Here is a 14,369-nt window from a genome sequence, read left to right as displayed (position 1 = left end):
CTGATCACACTCTACACAGCCCTTCCAGCAGAGACAACCCGAGAAGCCTCCTCTCTAGGGGAATGTTTGTGTGTGTGTGTGTGTGTGTGTGTGTGTGTGTGTTATTTTGTTTGTTTTGAGATGGAGTTTCGCTCTTATTGCCCAGGCTGGAGTGCAGTGGCACTATCTCAGCTCACTGCAACCTCCGTCTCCTGGGAGACAAGAGATTCTACTGTCTCAGCCTCCCAAGTAGCTGGGACTACAGGCGCATGCCACCACGGCTGGCTAATTGGGAGAATGTTTTTCACCAGTCACGTTTAGTCCCAAGTGCACAAGAAGGCCTTCTATGCCATTGCAGGTGCCACTCACTTAACCATTAACCAAGCTGGCCCTGGCCACACTGGGAAACAGACAAAGGTTATCTCTGGCATTATTGAATTACCTTCTCACCCCTTGCCCTGACTTCCTGGGGCCTTATACCGACCCCTGTCTGCCCAGAGCATTGCTTTTATCCTTCTGTGTCCAGTCAACATTTGCCATTTGGGGTTCTATGGCCTTGAAGTTAATAACAATAATAATAGCTAACATATTAATGTAATAGCTAATGTATACCGTGTGCTTACATTGATAGGTTTATGTAATCCTCACAACCACTCTATAAGTTGGGTGAAGGTATTAGCCTCATTTTACAGGTGAAGATGCTGAGACTCAGAAATGGTAAGTAACTTTTCTTGGTCACACAGCTTATAAATTTCAGAACTGATACCTGACTTGAGATGTGTTTGATTTTGGAGCCCAGGTTCATTCTACCATATGATGCTGCCTACCTTAAGCAAAGGCTTAACCCACAGGACTGAGAGTATTGAACACATAGGATGAAGAAGAAGCTGTTGGTGGAATAATGCATTTGACTGGTTCTCAAATCCTCCTAGAAAGGAACCCTCCACCACTCGCTTTTCTCGAGGCCCTGTCCCAGCATTGTCATTGTCCAACTCTCGTGGTTACTATAAATCTTAGAAATGGTGTGTCAGCTCCACATTCTAAAACTTGCTTGCTCATAAAACAGATTAAAAAAAAAATTGCAACACATGCTTAGTTCCAGTAGTTCCACTTCTAAGTTCCACTTCTAAGAGATTTTGTAGAAACTGAGCAAGAGATAACAGTAAAAAGGGAGCGAATTCAAGCACTGGGACCAATGTTTCCTGCATTGGACATGGTCATGACAACTGCTATTGGTAAGATTTAAGAGGCTTTTGTGATCCTGACATCAGCTCTGCCATTCGACCTTCTGGGAGCCTTTAGGATAATAACAGCAAAGGATGATTTCAGTCTCCAGGTAACAGACAAGCTGATGGCGTCGCAGATGCAATGTTGGCTTCTCCAGGCAAGCCCAGTGCTCAGTGTATAAATAGAAGGCCGAGGTCATCAGGGAGCATGCGGGGGCTGAGGTCATCCTCCCTTGACACCATCAAGGCAGGCCCCAGGCGAGTGCTGGGTCCACACCTGCTCCGCACAATCAGCCTGAGTCAGGAGAACATGATAGGTGGTGAGCGGGAAGCCAGCAAGGTGACTGGAGAATATCACCTGGGAAAAAGGAAAAGCAATCAGGATGATTCAAAAATGATAGGCAACCATCTACTGTGGACCAGGTGTTGCTTTAAGCTCTTTATATGAATTGTTTCATTTAACTCTCATAATCAACATGACTACTATTATCTCCATTTTATAGATGAGGACAAAGGAGGGGGATAGTAATTTGCCCAAGGCAGTGCACTGAAGAGTCAGGCTTCCCTTGCAGGTGAGTCAAGAGCTTCTAAACTTAACCACTGGGCTTTACTCTATCGGTGTTCCGCCCTCAGGGAGAAGTGAAGACTGAGAGTCATTAAATAACAATGTTTAGGCCCCTTTGTTATTTCCCCTCAAAACCACCAGTCATGGAAATCTTTTGTGTACAAGACAGCACTTATTATGTAATGATGGATTCATTGTTTTCTTGAAGTCTTGTGTGGCTTTGATCCATGCCCATCAGCATGCACTGCCCCTCCTCCACTCCCCTTCGCGCCCCCGCCCCCCCCCACACACAATGCATTTTCATCAAGGACAATTGGGATTTCCACTGGGCTCTTTTACAACCTGTGAGTGATTCTCAAAGCACCCAGATCACCCTTTGGGCTCCAGACTGAGAGTCATCGGCCTAGAAGCAGAGCTCAGGCACTGTCCAGCTCTCCCTGACTCATTACCAGGTCACCTTTTCCACTTAAAACCCAGACAAGTAGTGTGGGCACAATTATCTGCCTGAGAAATAGAAGTGAGACACAATGTCAACAGCAACAATTATAATTATCATTTATTAAGTGTTACGCCCCTGCAATTTAACTCTACAATGACCCCATGCATTGAAGAAAGTTAGTAGGTATTATTATCCCTGTCTTTCCAGGTTCAAGGATGCAGAGAGTCAAGGAGCTGAAAGTATGTGCCTCAAGATCCCCAGAGAAAAAGTAGCTGAGTAAGTATTCTCACTTGGGACTGCTTGACTCCAAAGCCCTGCTCCTAACAGCAAGGCCATGGAGACTCTCCTAAGGAGTAATAGGAATGTCCCAGAAGCAGCTCAGTTCAATAGATATTTATTGATCATATACGACATGCCCCATACCATATTAAGCCATAGAGATTAAATAAGACAGAAATTGTCCTTGACAAATAGAACTTAGAGTTCAGTGAAGACAACTATGGAATTTACTCATCCAACAAATATTTATTGAGCATCTACTATATGCCAGAGCCAGACACAATTCTAAATGTTTGAAGATGCAACAGGGAACAGAAAAGGTAGGGATGCTGTCTTCATAGGTCAGGACATTTCAAAACAATGGAATTGAGCATTTTCGACAGGTAGTGAATGAGTTGAAAAAAGAAACAAGAGTCCTACACTCAGCCCCAGCTGGGATGTGCTAACTGCCTTTCCAGCCCTCCGAGGAGTCATCCTGCTCCCAGCTGGAAACCTGGCCTGCTGAGGGGTAGTCACTCACCCTGGCAGCTCCTGAGTTCCATCCTGGGAGGGGATTGAGAGGGGCTGACTGGTGTATGGTGCTATGTAGCTAATCCCCAGGTGTGCTGGGTCCTCAGAAACTCTCCAATGAACACAGGGGGCCATGAAGTTCTTCTCCTCACAAGTGCTCCCAAGGAGATGAATTTTAATTCACTTTCCTTTCAAGAGTAACTGTGTTGGCAAGCAACATTTTGTCACGGGAGGATGAGCAGAAGGTGTGTTAAAGGCAACAGGATGATGTTAAATGTTTGCTCCACAATGTTTAGGAATAAGGGAAGCTTTTTTTAAATTAAGTGCCTTAGAACTGGAGGGAGGGAGGAGGGGCATGGTTGGAAGTTTTTGCGTGAACCAACAACAGATGTTCTGTCTACAGTCCGGGGAGTGTGAACTACCATGGAGGCTACGTGGAGCATGTGGCGTCTGTGTTTGGAAAGCTTCATAACCACCTGCTGTGCGCGGGACATGCTTCCTCAGCATCTGAGTTAGGGTCGAGAGGTCTACCTGAACTGATAAGCCCCAGTGACCATTTCTTTCAGGCTGGGCCTGAAACCTCAGAGGGCCCCATGCCTAAGCGCTGGTCCTGTGTGTGCTGAGTCAGCACAGCCATCCTCCTGCCAAAGGGCACACGTCCCACAGCAACATGAATTTTCCTCTTTAAATGAAGAAGCAGGAGGTACTGTCACAGCAAACTCAAGCTGGTGCTCTGTAAATGGCAGAAGTGTAGAAACTCTGAGCTGGTCCATCCTTGTCTTTCCTGAGTTTAAGGTGGAGAAACTGAGGCCCAGGAAGTTGAAAAAGGATTGCTCGAGGACACACAGCAGGCTACATTGGCTGAATCTTTCTTGGGGCTCTTTTGACATGTCATATTCAAAGTTTCAAACTTTCGCGAAACTTTGCAAACTCAAAAGACAAGCTTGGACACCCTGTGTCAGTGCTGATTGACATGTTCCTTGATTTCTCTAAAAGGGACATGAATTATGACCCTTTAAAGATCCAGATTAAGCCAAAAGCAGGTCTTCCAGCCAGGATGTCCCTGAAGTGCCCAGTTCCCTTCCTAAGAGCAACTGAATATCCTTTATAAGGCAATGCTAGCATAATCACCATCAGACAGGCTCAAAGTGCTTATGGTAATCCTAGAATCCCATTGTTTGGAGCTTCTGCCTGCAAGATACAACTAAAAACCCTGAGTATTATATGCAAAACAAACATTAAAAGACTCAGGCTTGGAGAGAAGGAAGTGGACCAGCTAGGAAACTTGGGACCTGAGGAACAATGACCAACTGGGCAGTGATTTCTCTGGGTTTTCTCCTGCCTGATACACTCTGGACTTGGAGTTGAAGCCAACTACCTGCAAACACTAACAGGCACAGACAAAAAAAGTCGCAGCAAAACTCAACCAAAACCCACTCTCTCCAGCCAAAGGACCAAGAAAGGGGCAGCCTAGCAAGACAAAAATCTTTTAGATAATAACCACTCCTCTCCAGCCAATCACCACAGAAAAACACTGTGGTCCTGCCCCCACCCATGCCAACAAAGGCAGACTAAGGAACTGAGACTTCCACCCTTGTGGGGCTATACTAAGGATAGTATCAGAAAAGGCGAAGAAAAGATCAGGACTTTTATCACCATTCATCTCAGTGGAGACCATGTAGAGAGCCTGGACTTCCAGCTTCATCCAGTAGTAATGAGGTGTCCCTCCTCTTCCCACTAAAGTGGTAGAGAGGTGAGAGTTTCAGCATAATCCATCAGTAACAAAGTCATTCCCATCACGGTGTCACTGAATACCTACCTGGGCACAGAAGTAACAGGTAGTTCTTCCCTCAGGTACCTACAGAGGCCAAACGGAGAACCTGGACTTCCGTCATCACCTGGCAGTAACAAGGCAGAGCCCCTCTTCTTTCTTCTGCCAGAGTGATGTCAGAGAAAGCCAGTTAAAACAGAAGGTTTCAATAAGATCAGAGTCTCATAACCTAATCTTAAAATTCCTATGTTTCAAAAATCACTTGTCATACCAAGTACCAGGAAGATGTCAAATTGAATGAAAAAAAAAAAAAATCACTAGATGCCCACATGGAGATAATGAAATTGTGTTAGAATTCCCTGGCAATGATTTTAAAACACCCATGATAAAAATGCTTCATAGAGCAAATATGAGCTTGTTGCAAACAAATAAAAAAATAGAGAGCCTCAGGAAAGAAATAAAAAGTCTCTGCAAAGAGCTATACAAAATACGGAAGTAAACCCAGGGGAAATTTTAGACCTGAAAATAAAACCTCAGTGGCTGGACTCAAAAGTACAATGAAAGAGCAGAGGAAATAATCAGTGAATTTAAACACAGAATAATCTGAACAAGACAGAAAATAGATTGAAAAAATTATAATAATAAAATTCAGGGACCTGCCAGGTGGTAGCAAAAGATCTAACATTTGTGTCATTGGGGTCCCAGTAAGCAATGAGAAAGAGAATGGGGATGAAAGATTACTCAAAGAAATAATGGCTGAAAACATCCCAAGTTTGTGAAGAGATATAAAACTAGGGATTCAAAATGCTGAGTCCTGCGTTTTGGACTCAAATAAGATCGTTGCATATGCACCAAGCAACAGAACTGCAAAACCTGTGAAGTAAAAATTAATAGGATGAAAAGGAGACCTAGACAAATCCACAATTATAGTTGAAGACTTCAACACTGTCCTCTCAATGATTGATAAAAACAATTAGACAAAAATCAAGGATATGGAACTCAAAACATTGTCAACCAATAAAATCTAATAGACATAGCTGGAACACTCTTCTCAAGTAACAGCAGAACACACATTTATTTGAGTGTCCATGGAATATATACCAGGATAAACCATAGACTGGGCTTCAAAAAAAACTTTAACAAAGTTAAAAGAATGGAAATCATAAACAGTATATTTTCCAAACTCAGTGAAGTCAAACTAGAAATCAATTATGATAAGATAATGGAATAATCTCTAAATGCTTAAAAACTAAGCAACACACTTCTAGATAATCCATGGGTCAAAGAGAAGGTTTCAAAGGAAATTTTTAAAATTAGATTGAATTGAATAAAAATTAAAATCAAACATGAAAATTTGTGGGTCACAGCTAAAGCAGTGCTGAGCGAAATTTATGGCATTAAATGCATACATTAGAGAAGAAAGAAAGAAAAGTCTCAAATTAATAAGCTAAGCTTCCATCACAAGAACCTGGAAAAAGGAAAGGAAAGTAAATTCAAAGCAAGAAGAAATCAAATACTAATTGATATGGTTTGGCTGTGTCCCCTCTCCAATTTCATCTTAAACTGTAGCTTCCATAATTCCCACATGTTGTGAGAGGGACCTGGTGGGAGATAATTGAATCATGGGGGTGGTTTCCCTCATATTGCTCTCGTGATAGGAATAAATCTCACAAGATCTGATGGTTTTATAAGGGGAAACCCCTTTCACTTGGTTCTCATTCTCTCTTGCCTGCAACCATGTAAGAAGTCCCTTTGCTCTTACTTCGTCTTCCACCATGACTGTGAGACCTCCCCAGCCATGTGGAACTATGAGTCCATTAAAATTTTTTTTCTTTATAAATTACCCAGTCTTGGGTATGTCTTCATCAGCAGCGTGAAAACGCACTAATACACTAACATAAAACCAGAAACGGATATAATAAAATTGAAAAGAGAAAACCAACAAAGAAAAATTCAACGAAATAAGGAGCTAGTTCTTTAGAAAGAACTATGCACTGAAGAGCTTCTGCACAGCAAAAGAAACTATCAACAGAGTAAACAAACAACCTACAGAACAGGAAAAAATGTTTGCAAACTACACATCTGACTAAGGTCTAATATCCAGCATCTAAAAGGAGCTCACACAAATTTATATGAAACAAACAAACAACCCAATTAAAAAGTGGGCAAAGGACATAAACAGACACTTCTCAAAAAAAGACATACATGCAATCAGCAAACATGAAAATAAGCTGATCATCAGAGAAATGCAACTTAAAACCACAATGAGATACCAGCTCACGCAAGTCAGAATGGCCATTATTAAAAAGTCAAAAAATAACAGGTGCTGGCAAGGTCCAGAGAAAAAGGAACACTTATACACTGTTGGTGGGAGTGTAAATTAGTTCAGTCATTGTGGAAAACAGTGTGGCAATTCCTCAAAGACCTAAAACCAGAAATACCATTCATCCCAGCAATCCCATTACTGGATATATACCCAAAGGAATATAAATCTCCCTATCATAAAGACACGTGCACACGTATTTTCATTGCAGCACTATTCACAATAGCAAAGACATGGATTCAACTTGAATGCCCATCAATGGTAGACTGGATAAAGAAAATGTGGTACATATACACCACAGAATACTATGCAGCCATAAGAAAGGATGAGATCATGTCTTTTGCAGGAATGTGGATGGAGCTGGAGGCCATCATCCTTAGCGAACTAACACAGGAACCGAAAACCAAATACTGCATGTTCTCTCTTATAAGTTGGAGCTAAATGATGAGAACACATGGACACAGAGAGGGGAACATACACTGGGGCCTACCAAAAGGTGGAGGGCCAGAGGAGGGAGAGGATCAGGAAAAATAACTAATGGGGACTAGGTTTAATACCTGGGTGATGAAATAATCTGTAAAACAAACCTCCATGACACAAGTTTACCTACATAACAAACCTGCACATGTACCCCTGACCTAAAATAAAAGTTAAAAAAAGAAAGAAAGAGCTGTACAACTGTAAAACCTCTAACAAGACTGACAAAGGAAAAAGAGAGAAGACACAAGTTACCGAGATCAGGAATGAAACAGAGGATGTCATTACAGATCCTGAAAACATCAAAGGCATAATAAAGGAATACTATAAACAACTCTACACACATAAATTTAATAACTTAGACAAAATGGTCCAGTTCATCTAAAAACACAAGCCACCACAGCGCACTCAATATGAAATAGACAATTTGAATAGCCCTATGATGTTAAGAAAATTGAACCAATAATTTTTAAACTCCAAAAAAAGAAATCTACAGGCCCAGATGGTCTCACTAAAGAATTTACCAAATGTTTGAAGAAGAATTAACACAATTCTGTAAAATGGCTCCCTGAAAAATAGAAGTGGGGACACTTCTCAATTTGTTTTATGAGCTAGTATTACCATCATCTCAAACCCAAGGACAATACAAAAAAGAAAACTGCAGACCAATATCCCTCATGAATATGGATGTAATATTAGACATAGTCATAGAAATTCTTAATAAAATATTAGCAGATAGAATTAATCAGTATATGAAAAGTGTATGGTGTATACATGACCAAGGGGGCTTTATTCCACAGATGCATGACTGCTTTGATATTTGAGAATCAATGTTCAATCATGACATAATAAACATAACCCACCATAGTAACAGGCTAAAAGAAGATAATCATATGATCAAATCAATAAACACAGGCACAGCATTTGACAAAATTCAACAGCCATTCATAGTTTAAAATAAAGCTCTCAGAAAATAAGAATAGTGGAGGATTTCCTCATCTTGATAAGTAGGATTTGCAAAAATCCTATAATGAATATTATGCTTAATAGTGAAAGACTGAAAGCTTTCCCTCTATGATTGGGAGTAAGGAAAGTATCTGCTCTCACCACTCTTATTCAACATAGTGCTAGAAGTCGCAGCTAGTACAAGAAGGCAATAAATGGTATATATTAATATATTGAAAAGAAAGAAATAATACCATTCCTGCAGAAGAAATGATTGTCTATCTAAAAAAAACCCCAAGGAATCTACCAAACAAATCCTAAAACTGATAAATGAGTTCAATAAAGTTGCAGGATACAAGATAAACATGCAATCAACTATATTTTTACATATTAATACTAGCAATGAACAAATGGATACCAAAATAAAAAATACAAATACTATTTACAATCACTCAAAACTAATACTTAGGTATAAAAATAGCAAAGCATGTAAGGACTTGTCTGCTAGAAACTACACAATGCTAATGAAAAAAATCAAAGAATATCTAAATAATGTAGAGACATACTGTATTCATGGATTAGAAGACTTAACCTAGTAAAAGTGTCAGTTGTCCCCGAATTGACATAGAGGTTTAATGCAGTTCCTATCTTAATCCCAGCAAGGATTGTTACAGACCCAGATAATATTATTCTAAAATATACAGAAACAGACCAAAAAATAGACTAGCTTAAATAATCTTGAAAAAGAAGAATAAAGTGGGAGGAATCAGTTACAAGACTTATTCAGTTTCAAGACTTACTATATAGCTATGGTAATCCAAATTGTATGGTACTGGTATAGGGATACACACATAGAATAATGGAACAGAACAGAGAATTCAGAAATAGACCCACACCTGTATCCCTAACTGATTTTTGACAAAAGTGCAAAATCAATTCAATGAAGAAAAGAGTTCTCTCAATAAATGTCTGGAGCAATTGGACATCCATAGGTGAAAAAGGAACATCAACCTAAATCATACAAAGATTAACTCAAAATGGATCACAGACTTAAATGTAAAACATAAAAACTGTAACACTTTCAGAATGAAACACAAGAGAAAAATCTTGGCCAGGCTCAGTGGCTCATACCTGTAATTCCAGCACTTTGGGAGGCCAAGGTGGGTGGATCATGTGAGGCCAAGAGGTGAAGACCAGCCTGGCCAGCATGGTGAAACCCCATCTCTACTGAAAATACAAAAAGTAGCTGGACATCGTGGTGCATGCCTGTAGTCCCAGCTACTCAGGAGGCTGAGGCACGAGAATCGCTGGAACCCAGAAGGCAGAGGTTACAGTGAGCTAAAATTGCGCCACTGCACTCCAGTCTGGGGAACAGAGCAAGACTCTGTCTCAAACAAACAAAAACAACCTAAAAAGAATGTACACAAAATAAGAAAATCTTTAGGATCTAGGGTTTAGGATCTAGGGCTAGGCAAAGAGTTTTTAGACATGACACCAAAAGTATGATACATAAAAGGAAAAAATTCAAAATCTGACTTCACCAAAATTAAAACTCTTGCTCTGTGAAAGAACATGCCAATAGTATGAAAAAGCAAGCTACAGAGTAGAGAAAATATTTGCGAATCACTTATCCAAGAAAGGACTAGTATCTAGAATAAATAAAGACTTCTCAAAACTCAATAGTATAAAAACAAATAATTCAATTAGATAATGGGCAGGAGACATTATTTTTCACTTTCAGAGAGATACGGATGGCAAATAAACACGTGAAAAATGTTCAACATCATTAGCCATTAGGGAAATGCAAATTAAAACCACAATGAAATATCACTACGTACCTATCAGAAAGGCCAAAATAAAAAATATTTACAACAAAATGCAGGCAAGCTGGGTGACTCATACATTACTGGTGGAAAAGTAAAATGATACAACCACTCTGGAAAACAGTTTGGCAGTCACTTGCAGATTTAAACATGCCTTTACCATGCGACCCAGCAATCATGCCCCCAGGCATTTATCCCAGATAAATGAGGTCATAAGTTCATACAAAAACCTGTACACAAATGTTTATCACATCTTTATTCGTAATAAACCCCAAATAGAAATAATTCATATGTCCTTCAACACATAAATGGTCAAACAAACTGTACTACACCCAAAACAGAGAATACTGCTTAGGAATAAAAAGGAACAAATTACTGAAATATGCAACAACCTGGATTTATCTCCAGAGAATAATCAGAGTGAAAAAAACCCAGTCCTAAAAGGTCACATACTATATGATTCCCATTTATGTAAAATTAGTTCAACCATTGTGGAAGACAGTGTGGCAATTCCTCAAGGATCTAGAACCAGAAATACCATTTGACCCAGCCATCCCATTACGGGGTATATACCCAAAGGATTATAAATCATTCTACTATAAAGACACATGCACATGTCTGTTTATTCCAGCACTGCTCACAATAGCAAAGACTGGGAACCAACCCAAATGCCCATCAATGACAGACTGGATAAAGAAAATGTGGCACATACACACCATGGAATACTACGCAGCCATAAAAAAGAATGAGTTCATGTCCTTTTGAGTTCATGGATGAAGCTGGAAACTATCATTCTCAGCAAACTAATACAGGAACAGAAAACCAAACACTGCATGTTCTCACTCATAAGTGGGAGTTGAACAATGAGAACACATGGACACTTGGAGGGGAACATCACACACTAGGGCCTGTCGGGGGTGGAGAGATAGGGGAGGGAGAGCATTAGGACAAATACCTGATGTAAATGATGGGTAGATGGGTGCAGCAAACCACCATGGCATGTGTATACCTATGCAACAAACCTGCACATTCTGCACATATATCCCAGAACTTAAAGTAAAATTAAAAAAAAAAAAAAGATGTCTGAAATGACAAAATCATAGGAATGGTGAACAGATTAATGGTCGCCAGTGGTTTTGAAGGGAACAGGGATGAAGAAGTAGGTGTGGCTATAAAAGGGCAACAAGAGGTACACTCTGCTTGTGAATATGCCATTATCTCAAAATAAAAATCTTAATTAAAAACATAACTACAGGCCCAGCTCAGTGGTGGCTCATACCTGTAATCCCAGCACTTTGGGAGCCTGAGGCGGGTGGATCACGAGCTCAAGAGATGAAGACCATACTGGCCAACATGGTGAAACTCCATCTCTACTAAAAATACAAAAATTAGCTGGGTGTGGTGGCAGGCGCCTGTAGTCCCAGCTACTCAGGAGGCTGAGGCAGAATAATTGCTTGAACCCGAGAGGCGGATGTTGCAGTGAGCCAAGATCACACCACTGCACTCCATCCTGGTGACAGAGCAACACTCCGTCTCAAAAAAATAAAAAATAAAAACTACAAAAAACTCAAATTTCAAAGAAGCAAAAAGTAATTTTTTTAAAGAATGCATCAAAAACCAGTGAAATCTAAATAAAGCCTGTACTAGTTAGTCTTCACCAACATCAACTTCCTCATTTTAAAAACTGTACTGTGGCTATGTAAGATGTTATCACTGAGGAAAACTGGGTGAAGGGTACATACGATCTCTGTGTACTATTTTTGCAGCTTCTTATGAGACAAACTATTTCAAAATGAAAAGCTGTCACTTAAAAAAACACATTTCAAATTAGCTGGGCATGGTGTCGTGCAGCTGTAGTCCCAACTACCCAGGAGGCTGAGGCAGGAGGATTGCTTGAGCCCGGGAGTTCGAGGTTGTAGGGAGTTATGATCATGCCACTGCACTCCAGCCAGGACAACAGAGTGAGACCCTGTCTTTAAAGAAAAGAATAAATTAAATAAAAATTTTAAAACATTTAATTTTCTTGAGTCTTAAAACAGAGCCCACAGGGGCCCCTGCAGCCACCGCAATGTAGAATACGAGAAACTGGAGAAGATTGGGGAAGACACCTACAGGACAGTGTTCAAGGCCGAAAACCGGGAGACTCATGAGATGGTGGCTCTGAAGTGGGTGAGACTGGATGACAATGATGAGGGTGTGCCGAGTTCCGCCCTCCAGGAGACCTGCCTACTCAAGGAACTGAAGCACAAGAACATTGTCAGGTTTCATGACGTCCTGCACGGCGACAAGAAGCTGACTTTGGTTTTTGAATTCTGTCACCAGGACCTGAAAAAGTATTTTGACAGTTGCAATGGTGACCTCGATCCTGAGATTGTGAAGTCATTCCTCTTCCAGCTGGCAAAAAGCCTGGGATTCTGTCACAGCTGCAATGTGCTACACAGCGACCTGAAGCCCCAGAACCTGCTAATTAACAGGAATGGGGAGCTGAAATTGGCTGATTTTGGCCTGTCCTGAGCCTTTGGGATCCCCATCTACTGTTACTGAGCTGGAGTGGTCACACTGTGGAACCGCCCGTCAGATGTCCTCTTTGGGGCCAAGCTGTACTCCACATCCATTGACATGTGGTCAGCTGGCTGCGTCTTTGCAGAGCTGGCCAGTGCTGGGTGGCCTCTTTGTCCAGGCAATGATGTTGATGACCAGTTGAAGAGGATCCTCCGGCTGCTAGGGGCGCCCACCGAGGAGCAGTGGCCCTCCATGACCAAGCTGCCAGACTATAAGCCATACCCAATGTACCCGGCCACAACATTCCTGGTGTACGTCAAGCCCAAACTCAATGCCACAGGGAGGGACCTGCTGCAGAATCTTCTGAAGTGTAACCCCGTCCAATGTATCTCAGCAGAAGAGGTCCTGCAGCACCCCTACTTCTCCGACTTATGTCTGCCCTGAGCCCTGGGTCCCCCAGCCACCATGCTGGAGCCTGGCCTATTTAAGCCCCATCTTGGGAGGGGTGGGACTGTGGGGTGCCCGGTGTGCTGAACTCCAGCTATGCTGAGCCCAGCCAGGGTGGGATGCCTGAGCCCAAGTTTCTCACTTCCTTTGTGGACTTTATTTAATTTCTTTCTTTCTTTCTTTCTTTTTTTTTTTTTTTTTTTTGAGACTGAGTCTTATTCTGTTGCCCACGCTGGAGTGCAGTGGTGCGATCTCGGCTCACTGTAAGCTCCGCCTCCCGGGTTTACGCCGTTCTCCTGCCTCAGCCTCCCGAGTAGCTGGGACTACAGGTGCCCACTGCCACGCTCGGCTAATTTTTCGTATTTTTAGTAGAGACGGGCTTTTACCATGTTAGCCAGGATGGTCTCGATCTCCTGACCTCGTGATTCACCCACCTCGGCCTCCCAAAGTGCTGGGATTACAGGCATGAGCCACCGCACCCGGCTGACTTTATTTAATTTCATAAATTGGCTCCTTTCCTACACACACACACACACACACACACACACAAAATTTAATATTCTTATTTTGCTACCTTTGATCAATTCTTAAAAGACCACAGGCAAATCCTGGTCCAAGTGCCTAGGTTTCCATGTGACCACTATGTAGATACACCCACTGCCCTGGGAAGCACCCTTTCTGCTAAGTGCACATCAGTTATCAATCAGAATCCTCAACTCACATGTGCAAGGCTTACCACTTTCTTTACTTTCTATGATGCAACTTCATTTCTATGTTAAGGTCCTATTCAGCCGATGTCATGAAAATGATCTCAGACAGTTCAACTCCTATCCTTTGCTCATTTCCCCAGGGAGATGGTTCAGGTTCTGGGACACAGAGCCTGATATCAACATGGGAGTGGGTGGTAGGGTGAGAGAGGGGGCAAGCACCCTCCTATGCTCAGAGTGCCATCTGTGCACCCTGCCATCTCGAGGATCCATCACCCCATCATTCCTCATCCACACCATTTGGATGAGTGTCCTATGCCTGCTGTGAGAGATTACCACAAACATCATGGTTGAAAATGACACAAATGTATGCTCT

The 14,369-nt window shown here is 41.6% G+C and overlaps 1 protein-coding gene across 1 annotated transcript in view; it reads left to right on the top strand.

The window, feature by feature from the left end:
- The window catches only part of LOC105516950 (cyclin-dependent kinase 17-like), a 42,738-nt gene extending 29,455 nt beyond the window's left edge, over nt 1-13,283 (top strand). Inside the window, 2 exon segments of the mRNA XM_011949297.1 lie at nt 3,402-3,509; nt 12,377-13,283. Coding sequence (XP_011804687.1) covers nt 3,402-3,509; nt 12,377-13,283 — 1,015 coding nt within the window.
- The last annotated feature ends 1,086 nt before the right edge of the window (nt 13,284-14,369 follow it).

Source organism: Colobus angolensis, unplaced genomic scaffold (assembly GCF_000951035.1).
Source record: "Colobus angolensis palliatus isolate OR3802 unplaced genomic scaffold, Cang.pa_1.0 Scaffold295, whole genome shotgun sequence".
NCBI classification, from domain to species: Eukaryota; Metazoa; Chordata; class Mammalia; order Primates; family Cercopithecidae; genus Colobus; species Colobus angolensis.
Note: the sequence above shows the minus strand (reverse complement) of the source record. Positions and strands in the feature narration are given on the sequence as shown.